The following is a 13,867-nucleotide window of genomic DNA, read 5'->3' as shown; positions in this document are numbered from 1 at the left end:
AGAGCATATACTGTATGTGTTTCTCTTAACTGTGCATTTTCACTGAGTATGTTTAACCAATAAAATAACATATCCATTCTATACCAAGTAACCCATTCCATGATTTTCTTTCATTTAGCTGAACCAAGCAGATGGAATCTACCACAGAACTCCTGCACACTGCCAGGGAAAGGCATGGACCTTCATCAGGAAAAAGGGAGAGACATCCTGAAAACCCTGGACATTTTTAAAAATGAAGAATTTGAACATTTCCAGTCTCTAGAGCATCTCTCTAGGAATGTGATGTCCGAGTTTGAATTCCAAAGAGCCACCTGGAGAACAAGAGCCGGTATGAAACGGCGGATGTGATGGTGGCTTTTCACACTGATGACACAGCTGTGAAAGTTGTAGTGGAGATCCTGAAGAAGTTGAGTCAACATGATGAAATATACTGTCAAACATGACATGTCATCCTGTGCATCTCTACCACATAGCTCCTCCTGTGCAGCCTGGAGGAGTTGGGAGGTGAAGATTTTGAACGTTTCCGGCAGCAGCTTTTTTTTTTTTTTACAAATATTGAAGTAAATTGAGAAATACAACAAGTAACAAATACAAAAAACTAAAACACACAAAACACAAACTCCAAATCAAGACAACCAAAGAACATTCAAAACAAAATAATAAAAACAATATATAAAATATATATATACAAAATAAAAAACTCCAATATAGTCAATATACGCTCTCTCCGAAATTGTTGATCGTTTTTATTATATCTTTATTATGCTATAAAAAATGTTCTTCTCAAATAGTGGGCTACAATAAATAATAAATAACAATGAATAACATGCATTTTGTATTCTGTGATCATATAGCTTTTATGTTATCGATTTGATAAGGTTAACAACAATAAATGGGGCCATAAAAATGTGTCCACGACCCACAAATGGGTACCGACCCACTGTTTGAGAAACTGTGGAATTGTAGACTACTGCCACAGCAAAGCGGTAGGTGGCAGTAATTCACCTCAATCAATCTCCGTCAAGAGGGGAGAGAGAAGAAGTAGTGTGACTTGTCTTGTAGTCAGAGAGGCGTGCTCATTCTCCAACTATCACAAGTACTCTTCATTTAATTAATAACAACGCTTACCCGAACGGGAAAGTTCTATTCGTGTGGTGAGAGGCACGCGTCTTCCTTATAAACACAGTGCTTTTCGAGAGGTGGGTATCTGAGCAATTGTTATGTTTCTTTTTGATGAATACAAATGGTCATGTTGTGTGCTAGCTAGCTAGGATAATGCTGTGTGTGTGTTGCTAACGTAACGTTTTACTGTCGGCTTAACTAATGAATGAATTATGAATGAATGAAGCCATGAAATCACACTCTGACCAAGGCGTCAACACAGTACGGATGGTGTTAATATAAATACAATGACTCTGCGTGGCAATCCCTTGAATTAAGGCAGCTATGACCGCATGTGTTAGCTGTATGGTGCTATAATATGAAGCCTAAAACAGTGTTCCCTGCAGTAGTAGCATATGGCATATTATTTCGCATGGCTTTGTGGTAAATCCCAGGTGTTCCTTTTAACTACTGAGTGTACAAGCCCGAAGGGGTCATTTTGTACAGTCGATATGAGTCAAGAGTAACAATGACTAAGAAAGGAGGTGATGTCTAAAATGTCATTGTCAAGGAATAAATGGAAGCAGGCAACGTCATGATTGTGCATAGGCCTTTGGTTTGGGGCAATCAAGATAAATAAATGCCATCATGCTGCCATAGCAACTGCTGAATAAGATGTGAAATATATGGAAATTGTATCTGAGCAAACTAGACTGGTTGATCACAATGACACAAATGTCACCCCTGCCCAGCGTCCATATATGGAGCTGGTCTGTTCTGACCTCACAACACTCCATATTTGGGCATGCCTGACACAGAACTCCACAAGCTGGCCTGTCCTGACATCCCAACACTCCATATTTGGGCATGGCTGACACAGAACTCCATATATAGGAATAAAGGGACACCGAGACAGACACATACAGAAATCTGACATCATTCTGACATTGGGCATAAAAGGAACACAGACATAATATCTGGGTGGGGCATGGATTTCCAACTTGCATCATTCCATCGCCATCGCCGTAGAGGCCCCGCGGGCACCTCTAGTTAATGAAATTAGAAAAACTGTTACCATCTTTGAAATGGGCTGCCCATTTGATTTGTATATGGACCCTTGTTTTACATCCAAACTTATGAAATTGGTGGAACGTAATTTGGCCTTGGGATATAATTGTCAACTCATTGTCCTTGTATTTGGGAGTCTGGGCCATGTTCACAAACTTGTGCTCAGGGGCCTGCAATTGGCAGGATTGCAAATGCAAAAAAAGGTTGGCTAAATACTGTTCTGTCTCGGCTATTATGGGATATGGAGATTATGGGCTTGCTGGAAAAGGCGATGTTTGAAGTAGCTTCAAAAAACAAACAATCTGTCTAGTGTGAAGTAGCAGTTTTGTCATCAATGTGCTATCTTTTTTTCCTCTGAGCATGTGCAGCAGTTGACTACCGTAATAGCCTTCTTCTGATCAGTGTTTGGATCTAATGTGCAGAGCCTTTTGTGCAGATCTAAATAAAGGTTTGTGTGTGTGTGTGTGTGTGTGTGTGTGTGTGTGTGTGTGACAGTTCTTATGGCTGCTACTGAGATGGAGTCGAGTAATCCAGAAAACAAAGCAGACCACCATCACCACCAACCCCATCGAGATGATTCCAAGTATCCATTGAAAGTTCTGTACTGTGGAGGTAATGATAATAATGCTTTCACACAATCCAGCCTCTGGCCAAATTATTTATTGCACGTTTCAACAACCTTATGATCAATACGTATCATGATAAAATATGTATCATGATACAATATGTATCACGATACGTGTTGATTTAGAATAATGTGTCCTACTAAATCTACCTTTGCAGAGTCCTAGACCACTGATTGCTGATTTGTTTAACATTTAAACAAAAAGCAAGGAAAAATACAAATACATGTTTTGATGGATAAATGCAAAAAAATTATAATCATGTATATCGTAACTGTCGGGCAGCAACTGATGCTGATGTTAAAGCTGTGTCACACAGCATTTCCTGCCGTATTGATATGGTACGACTACGATATGATTATCGTGCAGGAATACGATGAGATTAATTGAACCCACCCCTAGTTTCTGCCTACTTATGAACATTTTCACTGGATCTGTTTACTGTCATGTGTTTAATCATGATATTTTCTGCCCCTTTTCTAGTGTGCTCCTTGCCTACGGAGGTACGTTTCCAACTTGTAACCGATTTTAATGGGTTAAATTATTACTCTCTTGCAGTGGTTCTGCAGTGCTGCTATTTTGAGGGTCCTATGTCCAGTTTTGAGGGTTTGTGTAAACACAAATATGAATTTGTCCTAACACAAACATTCAATGCCATTGACAATGAATGGCCAGTTTTGAGTGTTTATGCAAACTCAAACATTCAATGCCTTGACAATGAAATGCCAGTTTTGAGTGCTTGTGTAAACACAATCATTTACATTGTGCGAAGACAAAAGTGAGGACACAAATTGTGATTTTCTGGAATGAGATGTATTAAATGTATTTTATTTCCAAGTTGTTTATACACATCCCCTATGTTGAATTGAATCACTTGACTAAGGGAGGAGTGATCAGTTCCTCTCCCTTTGGTCTGCTGAAAGGCGGATTTTCAGGCCTGTTTTAAGGGATGCCAGTGATTTGCATTTTTTAGGGATGCCACCAGATGTATCGGTAGGTGGACATCTCCAATAATCTGGTGACGAGAGGGACTACCTGGCTGTATGTAACGTTTACCTTTTCTGCTCTGTCTCCAGTACTGTGAGTACATGCCCGAACCTGCCAAATGTAGGCAGTGGCTTGAGAAGAACTTCCCAGATGTATTCGCTAGGATGAGTGTAGGTGAGTTGAGCTCCGTTCGATATTTTATCCACATATTAAAAGAGCCATGGAAACCTAGTCCGGTTTTCTAGTTTGTTTTCTGCTTCATGTTAAAAGCTACAGATGGGTAAAACATGGTAGTTTTATAGCACACGTTGGCTGAACCGGTTAGGTTCTTTTTCCCCACCTAATATTGAACCAGTTCAGAATATTTCCACTGAAAATACAAGTGTACAGTATTCAAAAATTGAAAAACTTAGGTCAGGCTTTAGAATGCCTTTTTAGAATCAGCCTCAGGCCTAAATGGGTTCTAAAGTTGGTTCGGAACTGGAACCAAAGCATTAAGTTTCCAAAAATCTAGAACGGAATAGTTCTAGAACCAAATTACTAGTTAGGCATCAGTATATATATACCTCATATATACAATATTGTTATTTAGAATACATGGAATGACAGCCTTTTATAACAATTAAATTGCCATGCACACTCCCTTACATTTTCAATTTTTTAATCCCATAAATAACAAACACAATAGGCATCAGAAAGTAATAAAATACAAAGTGCAGAAAGAACATACAAATATATATTTTTTGAAAAAAATAAAAAAATAAGAACGCATAGAAAGAAGAAAGAGGGAAGCGTAGAGAGGGGGGAGAGAGAAGGGGGCAATCACTCAATGAGTAGGGATTAGTTGGTGATTAAAGAATAACAATAAAGGATCCCATTTCTTTTGGAACGTAGAGAGATTACCTCTGGTAGAATATCTGAGTTTTTGTGTGGCTGCAGCAATAATGCAGTAGATGGCGCTGTAGTGACCCCTCGTTGCATGTTGTATTCTGTCCTACTGGCCCTGAAGGAAACGCACCCAAGCAGGAAACTGCTAGTGGAGAGGTTCCCCCTGCTGGCGAAGAGGAAGAGAAGAAGAAACAGAAAAGAGGTCTGTTGCCCTAAATCTGTTTTCAGATTTGTTTAGGTTTTAAAACAATGTATCAATGTTATGTGTTAAAATGTACCCCTTAAGGGAAGCACTTAACCACTTAAAGGACAACTTTATGTTTTAGGCTGTTAATAGAGAAAGTAAAAGATTAGTGTTAATATGTTTTCATTTGCTGCTTTCTCTCGTTTTAGCGATTTTAGCTATTTTTGACAGGGTGGCGAGGGCATTCGAATAAGTGGCTAAATTGGTATTGTTTTACAAATAATGACTTTACTTATTTACTATAGTTCTACTAGAACACAGGAAATGTCATCTGGCCACAAAAGATCATGGGATCTACTGAATCTGAAGGGGGAGGTGACTAACTGACATATTGAGCCTACAACACACAGTATGGCACGCCCCTACTACCTCCCCCTTCACATTCAGTAGATCCCGGATTCTTTTGTGGCCAGATGTAGTTTCCTGTCCTAGTAGGACTATAGTAAATAATAATAAAGAAATCTCTATTCAATTTAGTAAAAAGATACTACATATGTAGCCACTTGTACGATTGCCCCAGCCATCTATGAAAAATTGCTAAGATTTGTGTGACACAAGGCATGTTTCCATAAAGCCCTGGTTTTGTGCAATAAGGCAAAAAAATCCTGAATGGCTGGCTGTTGGAAAAAAACACACTTTATTATAGGCTATTATTTAATATTGCTGTGTTCGGGCGATCCCGATAATCTGGGTAGAATCCTGTAGCGTGTGATGCTATCAGATCAAGTAGTGTTTTACCACCTTAACAGAACGCCAAACTTCATGAACTTATTTTAAATCTCCCAAGAAGTGCATTTTATCAGTGGATGGAAGCGGAGGACAATGTGCTTTTCTTTTTTCGACTTCGTCTTAATGGAAACATACCTACAGTCGTAAAATAGGGCTTATTATGGTTAATATCCTAAATGTATTCTCAAAGGAATAATAAAATGAGTTTGGTATGAAGCTGCCTTTTGTCACCATTATATTAATTAACGTAGTAATATTTAGTAGCCTAACAGTCAGTGTTCTCTGTCCTTCAGGAGGCAGAGGCCAGATTAAACAGAAAAAGAAGACCGTGCCTCAAAAAGTTTCAATAGCGAAAATCCCAAGAGCCAAGAAGAAATATGTCACACGGGTCTGTGGTTTGAATACATTTGGTAAGTGTGAACTATAGTGTAATTTTAGTGGCTTTGGATTTGAATTCTCTGTATTTTATGTCCGTCATCAGCCGTTATCATGACGATGACGACATTGTCTGGTGTGGCGTAGGCCACCTTGTCTGACTATTACTATCTAACGGCTAAATCTAACCTCAGTCTTAACCGGCCATGTAAGTTTCACGACGTTTTAGCTTCAGCAGCAGTAATTTCACTTCCACATTTCCTAGTTGCCTATTCACTCGCGGTAGGAAGTATGTGGAACTGCCTACTGGCTGCATTCAATGGTCTTGATATGGACATACTGGTGATTATCGCTTGATAACATTTGATGCAGGTGGTAGACAGCCACTGAGTAAAGTCAATATTATTATTGTAAATATGTGTTTTTCTTTTTGCACATCAGATATTGACCTTAAAGAGGCGCAGAGATTCTTTGCCCAGAAGTTCTCATGTGGTGCCTCAGTCACAGCGGAGGATGAAATCATTATTCAGGGAGACTTTACAGATGACATTATTGATGTCATTCAAGAGAAGTGGCCGGAGGTATGTTATTTGTGAAATAATGTTCAAAGTAAGGTAAAAAAACTCTTCTATTGCAGTGGTTCTCAACCTGTAGGTTGGGACCCCCAGGGGGTCCTGATTTTTGGAGGGTCCCCAGATAAAAAAGTAACCAACACCGCCCACTGCCAGTAAACCTAGACCACTAGGTATTTGTTGCGTCTTTTAAAGTCTGGTGACGCGAGGTTAGGTGCGTATCTAGAGGTGCCTTTTATAAATCTAGGGGGATGCGTTCTAGCGTGCATGCGAGTGCATCATTCCGTACCTGCATGTGCACGTCAAAAACTATTTGGTACCACACCGTGATATCAAAGGCACTTGCCGCTAGTGTGCAAGTAGGTTTCACATTCGCTATTTGTTATGACAAAGTAAATGTATATAGGCACATACTGTGGCTAAACTGAATTAAATAATGGAAAATGTAGGTATTTACTGTAAAACCTTATTTTATCACACTTTTGTGTATACAATTTCAACAAAGGTTTAAAATTATATACACAGGAACATAACACAATATACCGATATGTCTTTCTCTTAGGTGGATGATGAAAGCATTGATGATTTGGGAGAAGTCAAGAAGTGAAGACAACTATGCACTTTTACTGAAAAAAATGATTTGACATGTAACAGCAACAACTTGGCCAAATGCACACACATCAATGTTAAAAGTTGTTTTATATCTATTTTATTTACTGTATATAAAACTGTGGATGTGGCCACGTACTTGGCATTTTAGTTATTGGTGGCTGCTTTCTCTCATTTGCCAAAGGTGTGGTGATGTGAATTCCTCTCAAACGCTGTTCAATCAAGTTGACTGTAGCCTAATAAATTTAATTCTCCTTCACCAGTTCATGCAAATCCCTCTTTCCTAGTCTTTTATTTATTTATTTGTATGCACACTTATTTTTCACTGAATCTAGAGGGATTTTCTGAGCAGTTGCTACAGATTTTTTATTTATTTATTATTTCATCTCATCTGAGTCACTTTTTTGACCCAGCAAGTTAATAGTTTTTTCAGTGACTCCTTCATCCCACATTCCCACTCTATACCTGTGTATTCCCAAACACAATATTGTTGCTGTCAAACAAACCGCTTATTTCCATATTTAACTCTTCATGCCCCTTCCCATAAATTAATCATACTACAGTGTCACACAAAAATAGATGATCTGGCTCAAAACGGGTGCGGTACAGTTTTTGGTTTAGACTAGTCATTAGTCCTACAACTACAACCCATCTCAAACCCTCACCCTAAACCTAACCGCCCACGGGGCAGCACACCTAAACCTAACCTTAACCCATGTCTAACCAATGACTAGTCTAAACTAAGTATGCACCCCCTCAAAATGTCTCCTTGCAACTCGTTTGAAGCTTGCAGATCTATTTTTATTTTATTTGAATCCTGAAAATGGCTTGAATGTGATGTTTCCACTGACCCGACTAACAATATTCTATAATGAAGGCACTGAACATTTGAATTGTTGAAGAATGACAGAAAAACATTGCATGGATGTATCCTCAATGATGTATTCCACGGTCATCACGGTTTCGGGTCTTGTCTTGCAACATCATACCCCGCACTCAGGTGACACAGCCGGGGTGTGGGGGTAGTCCCCCAGTAGCTACTGTACCCACGATCAGTCCCATTATGGAAAGACACAGCTACACAGTCCGCCGCTCCTGAACTACTCTGCAGGGACTGGGAGGTCTGGCACGAGGCTCTGTGGGTTGACTCCTGTCCGGGCCGATCCTACGTCTCACCAGGTCCTGTTCTCACCAGGTGCAGCCAGGACCTGTGTGTTGCACCAGACTCCCAGTACCAGACACTTCATTCAGGAGTGGTGGATTCTTGAGCCACAATGGTTCCGCAGGCTCCAGGGGCTGTTTTTATATTCATTGTTGATAAAAATGTACATGTATTCTAAATGTTTGTAGACGTGTGCATATATCTATCTGTACACTCACTCATTGATATAGGCTAATATAATATATCTTCATATATTGGCTAATGTATAGCGATGGATGTACATTCATATATTCACGTGTTAATATTTATTGATGGACTGTACATTTCACTCATAGGCCTATACCTTATGCACTTGGATCTCTGATCCAGACAGTGCACACGGTATAGGCCTATCTATAGGATCAGCATTTCAGTATTTTATTTTGATCTTTATTTGTTCTTTATGTTGGTTTGGATCTTGACTTTTACATGTTACCTCTGCTGTGTTTCACTGCTGATGTTGCTATGATGATCATCAATAGGTTTAGAGTAAATCAGCTCTTTGAACACTTAAAAACGGTTGACCTGTAACTGGCTATAAAGCACTGGTTCCCAAACACTGTTATACAGGCCTGTAACTCTTCAGAGCCCTTGTATATGTGTCCATTTGGTTCCGTTTTTGTAGCATTACCCACAGTACTACAAATTCGATTGATGTTATTGGTCATGGTCAATTTCCATAAACTCTGCTTGTGTTTGAATTGAAAGAAAACATGACCAATTTAATTTGTCAATATAATTTTGCATATGGCTCTGGGAGAGCCAGAGCCATATGACAGGGAGAGCGACTCTCCCGAAACGACACAGAAACGACGTAGTAAATACCACCTACGTCACGGTCAGCATGACGTCATGGTTCTGTCGTGTCAGACAGTCTAGCAGCCAGGGCTGGGCAGCGCGAGGGCTGGAGGAGGCTATACAGTGTTGTCATCTGTTCTACTTCTGTCTGTCTGGTAAAAGATGCAAAGCTCACCGCGACCGCCGTCACATCATCCACCGCGTCGATAACCAACCGAAAAATCAGATATCTTCCCTAAACCAAGTAAGAGACCAATGGGTTTAGTTCACCTTGTCCTGTGCATGTAACGGTTCGTCATGTTGCTCTACATTCTTTAACATCAGCTATATGCTACCTCTGCTAATCTCTAGCTAGCGGTCTGTCATTAATGTAAACAGGTACTTGTCTTGGACCAAACATTTGTAGACTTTTTGGACAGCTAAAAATCAATTCAACATCAAATTCAGATATTGCAGTAACATCCCTTAATGATGTGTGATACACTCATTTAGAGGTTTGTTTTTGCAGTCAATAGCTAAACGCCCAGACTGCTGAGAAAGGGCAATCTCATCTGTTATATCAGCCACATTTAAGTAAAAATAACAGCACACAAACAGCTTTATTTCCCAGTCGGTGATGTGTTATGTGGTGGTGCATGTTGTGACAGCTCGAGCTCAGGGTGTTTGTTTTGGTCTGGCTGGGTGGAGAGCCAGAGAGGAGAGGGGAGGTGAGCAGTGAGCACTCACAGCTGACAAAACATCTTACATTCAAATCACGGGTAAAACGAACCTTTAAGTGTTGATCTGTGGAAATATAATTGTGTGCTGCAATTTCTATGTGCTGGATATAGTTTGTTTTCCACCTGCAGACAAGTATTTCTTCCTTCTGTTCTGTATAGTGCCACCTATCCATGGCATTTCTTTCCTTATGTGTATTGGTATTTGTGTATCGTTGCTGTCGGGTAGAAACCTTTATCTCTATATTTCAGACGTGATTGTTCTTTTGTAAATAATTATTAATGCCTTATTACTTCAGTGGTTTTCAACCAGTGGTCCTTGAGGGGGTTCCAGGTGGTCCCCAGCTAAGTGATGGAGAGTTGGTAACCAAATGGATGCTTATGGATCTCTTGAGAGCGTAACATTTTTTTTACACTCAAGAGTTGAATTATTGTTAAACCTCTGCATTACTTCATTTACATTAAGTCTACACATTGGAGCACGTAGAATAATTGTTTTTTGATCAACGTTTACCTGGTATCTCTCCAATGACATGACACCACACATCAATACAGCATAGCATTGTGTCTTTAGTTTTGGGTCTGAGAGGCAAAATCTCATGAAATGTTCGCCTGTGGCTCAAATGCCGAATAATAATGGACCTTGATATGTAAATAGTTGAAAACCACTGCCCTATTTCATCGTATGTTGTAAATCAATCGGCTATTTTCACGATTTTAAAGTAGCTGTTTCCACCGACAGCTACGATATTTGATTTGACTGTGCCTTCCTGTTATTTGACCTGGTCTGTGTTCCTTTCCTCTCTATACGTATTCTTTCTTCCACTGAGAGCTTGCACCATAAATCATTTCACTCACCCTTTCACACCTGTAATCATGTGGTGTGACAATAAAGTTGATTCTGATTCTAATCTCACTGCGAGAGTGTACAAAATGTAAACCAAATGGACTCTCGGAGTGAGATTAACACAGGATTTTACTGTGTGTGGAGGCTTAGCTATCTATCTAACAGAGCGTCATGCAATATGTAGACCGACATACTGTATCCTGCAGCTATGTCTTTAAGCACAGTATTGAAACACATGTAAATGTACAGTAGTACATCCAGTGAAATCATAATTAGCAGGCTTGAGATCAGTGCTCTGTAGTTCCCGTGACCTAAAAGAGAGAATTGATGGCCCCCGACCCCGGGACCCAAACTAGTTAAAATAGCAGATCTAGAAGCTCACAACGCTTCGCTTCGTAGCGAGTTGTGCTTTGTGAGCTTGTGGATTGTCTATTTCTTTTTTTACTACTAATTAAACATTTGTTTTCTAATTTATAGAATTTCTTTATGAAATGTGTTTTGGAAATGTTTTTGAAATAATTCAAAACATTGTAGGAAACGAAAAATAAAGGGAACCATAAAAATGTGTACGTGAACCACAAATGGGTCCCGAACCCAGTGTTTGGAAACCATGTGCTTTTTAGCCAGTTCAGAAGTACAGGATAATGAAATATGTATATATATCTATATAGATATTGTGGTGGTATTAAGTATGAATAGGACAAAGTATAGGTTCACTGACAGACAATGTTGTGGATTTAGGGTAGAGGAATCCATCCTCATATTTAGAGCTTTGGTAAATCTACCCACTCTTCCAGTTCCAGCCACAACTGGGTCAAGGGTTGAGTTGGGGTTAAGTTCCTATGTGTGCCATTGCATCATGTCCAGGGGGTGTACTTGTCTTGTACATCGAGCTGCCTCACCCAACGAAAACAGGAAACAGGATATAGGCTCCTGACCATGAGGCTACTTACCTGGCATAGGAATTTAGGAAAATGACAGTTTGTTTATTTGCTGTTTGCAAACAAACATGGCATTTAGAGTTGTCAAAATGTATCCTCCCTTGACATTAACAAAACTAAACAAGTTCAAACTTGTTATCATCGATTCATATTGTATGAATGAATAATTCATTTTCCTTTTCTCTCTGTCGATCCACTGTCATTTGGAGTTTTCACAGCTGTTGTGTGTACAGAATAAAGTAATACTGTAAAGTAATACTGTAATCCCTTAGCTACCTTCCATCAAGCTGGGGCACTGTCTGGAAGTGGGGAAGACTTTAGGTCCCCCACATTAAGGAGGTTGTACCCCCCGGAGTGCCCCTCCACCCCGCCTGCACAGGAGGACCAACCATGAGTGTTACAGCCAAGCCCAGTGGACTCAAACCCCCCAGCAAGATAGGACGCCCTGCTGTGGCGCCCGCAAGAACATCCCCCTCGTCTGGTAAGGACGAGATAGGACGCCCTGCTGTGGCGCCCGCAAGAACATCCCCCTCCTCTGGTAAGCAGCACAACTTATTACAATAAATAACAGCATCTTTATTTGTATGGTCTTGCTTATGTAACAATATAATAATACACATGTACTGAGTTTTAATTGAACTCTGATAGGGTGCAAATTTAACCAAATGGACCCTATGGGTCGCTGTAGCTTGTAGATGTAGCTTTTTCATGAATAGGCACATGAAAACAGTGGAACGTTATGCAACTTTTATGCAATCTGGATCAATAAAATCAATAAAATAGTATGTTAATCTGTATGGTAAGAGTATGTTAATACAATATAACTAGCACCTCTGCAATGGTTGATACCGGTCTCCCTACTCTTCCGTTGAGACATTTAGACCCTGTTGTCAGGTAAGATACCTAGAAGAAATAATATTCTGAAGCTCTAAAGCACAATATCTGCACTGTGCAAGCAGGGATTGCCGCTTATGTGAGTGATAGATGTCAGGTCTCCCATGTGGGGGATCAGAGTTTGAACCCCGCTGGGTAGAACATAAAGCGTACGACGAGGAAAAGGGCCAACATGTTCATTGTATCCTGGTGTTACTCGACACTTAATTTAAATAATACATTATTAAAGAAGGTAGAAGTGATATTCGCTTGTTAAAAATATGTGTTAAATAGCTCTATATTCAGATGGTAATCATGTTTATTCAGTATATTAGTTCAGTATATCAGTATATTATTTTTCTTTTAATACAAAAAACATCACTTACATTTATACTATACATAATGTTTCTTCAGGTACTCCAAAGCCAGTCCCTCCTGACAAGCCCTCGGAGGAGGCATCATCTCCCACCACCCAGGACGGAACGGGGGACTTCCAAGCGGGAGAGAGGGTGTGGGTTAACGGCAACAAGCCCGGCTACGTTCAGTTCGTCGGCGGCACGCAGTTCGCCCCCGGGCAGTGGGCGGGCATCGTGTTGGACGAGGCCATTGGGAAGAACGATGGCTCGGTGGCGGGGGTCCGCTATTTCCAGTGCGAGGACGGGAGGGGCATATTCACGAGACCCTCCAAACTGACGAGGAGCGAGCTTCCGGAGAAGGAGGCGAACGGGGAACAGGCGAGTCCGCCCAAAGCAGACACAGCACCACCTCCTCCTGAGTCTACACCTGCCTCCACTGGTAAATGTAAATCAACTTGTATTGCTCGCTAACCTCAAAATAAAGAAAGTGGATGAAGTGATGTATTGATGTTAATCACATGAAACCTACACAGTACTATCCTTATTCTGGGAATTTCATAATAGGTGACGAGGTGATAATTTAGCAAAGATTGCGACGCATTGTAAGCTTTTAGCTTGTATATTTTCAAATGGCCAAAATGTATAGGGCTGAAGTGGGTAATGCATGTTTTGTAATAATCTAATCAATTATTTTAAGCCTACAATTAAGCCATCCAAGATCCTGGTGAATCATGACCATAATGATAACATCTTTGATTCCATGAAAGAAATAGAAAACTGCTAAACAAATGGTATTTTTTAAATGTAGTTGCGACTGCAGGTTGCATTCACTATGGAATAGTGCATTTCCCGTCGGTGTCAGTGGTTGGTCACCCCAGGCAAGCCCTATGGTGCCCAGGTGACATCATGTGACATCATCAGGGATGTTGATGTGGAGAC

The 13,867-nt window shown here is 40.2% G+C and overlaps 2 protein-coding genes across 9 annotated transcripts in view; both read left to right on the top strand.

Annotated features, from left to right (window-relative positions):
- The first annotated feature begins 1,042 nt into the window (after positions 1 to 1,042).
- denr (density-regulated protein) lies at positions 1,043 to 7,469 on the top strand. 2 transcript variants are annotated; one of them, XM_080756055.1, is made up of 8 exons: positions 1,043 to 1,199; positions 2,665 to 2,781; positions 3,276 to 3,295; positions 3,869 to 3,953; positions 4,789 to 4,869; positions 5,934 to 6,050; positions 6,457 to 6,596; positions 7,150 to 7,469. In XM_080756055.1, the coding sequence occupies exons 2-8, from the start codon at positions 2,670 to 2,672 to the stop codon at positions 7,192 to 7,194; spliced, it is 600 nt and encodes a 199-aa protein (XP_080612181.1). In that variant the 5' UTR covers positions 1,043 to 1,199; positions 2,665 to 2,669; the 3' UTR covers positions 7,195 to 7,469. The 2 variants fall into 2 exon arrangements, with proteins under 2 accessions (XP_080612181.1, XP_080612180.1); XM_080756054.1 differs by having other exon boundaries at positions 3,869 to 3,954; positions 4,781 to 4,869.
- Positions 7,470 to 9,299: 1,830 nt separating this feature from the next.
- Positions 9,300 to 13,867, top strand: part of clip1b (CAP-GLY domain containing linker protein 1b) — a 48,027-nt gene continuing 43,459 nt past the window's right edge. For 5 of the 7 annotated variants that reach the window (XR_013963477.1, XR_013963478.1, XM_080756501.1 and 2 more), the window contains exons 1-3: positions 9,300 to 9,439; positions 11,972 to 12,237; positions 12,987 to 13,373. Coding sequence is in view for 5 of the 7 variants with exons in the window: in XM_080756501.1 (XP_080612627.1) it covers positions 12,090 to 12,237; positions 12,987 to 13,373 (535 nt within the window). In the remaining 2 variants the exon portion in view is untranslated. Of the gene's footprint in view, positions 9,440 to 11,971; positions 12,238 to 12,986; positions 13,386 to 13,867 lie in introns of all 7 variants that reach the window. The other 2 variants (XM_080756502.1, XM_080756500.1) reach the window with 2 other exon arrangements.

Source organism: Protomyctophum bolini, assembly GCF_963924005.1.
Source record: "Protomyctophum bolini genome assembly, chromosome: 22".
In the NCBI taxonomy this organism is placed as follows: domain Eukaryota; kingdom Metazoa; phylum Chordata; class Actinopteri; order Myctophiformes; family Myctophidae; genus Protomyctophum; species Protomyctophum bolini.
Note: the sequence above shows the minus strand (reverse complement) of the source record. Positions and strands in the feature narration are given on the sequence as shown.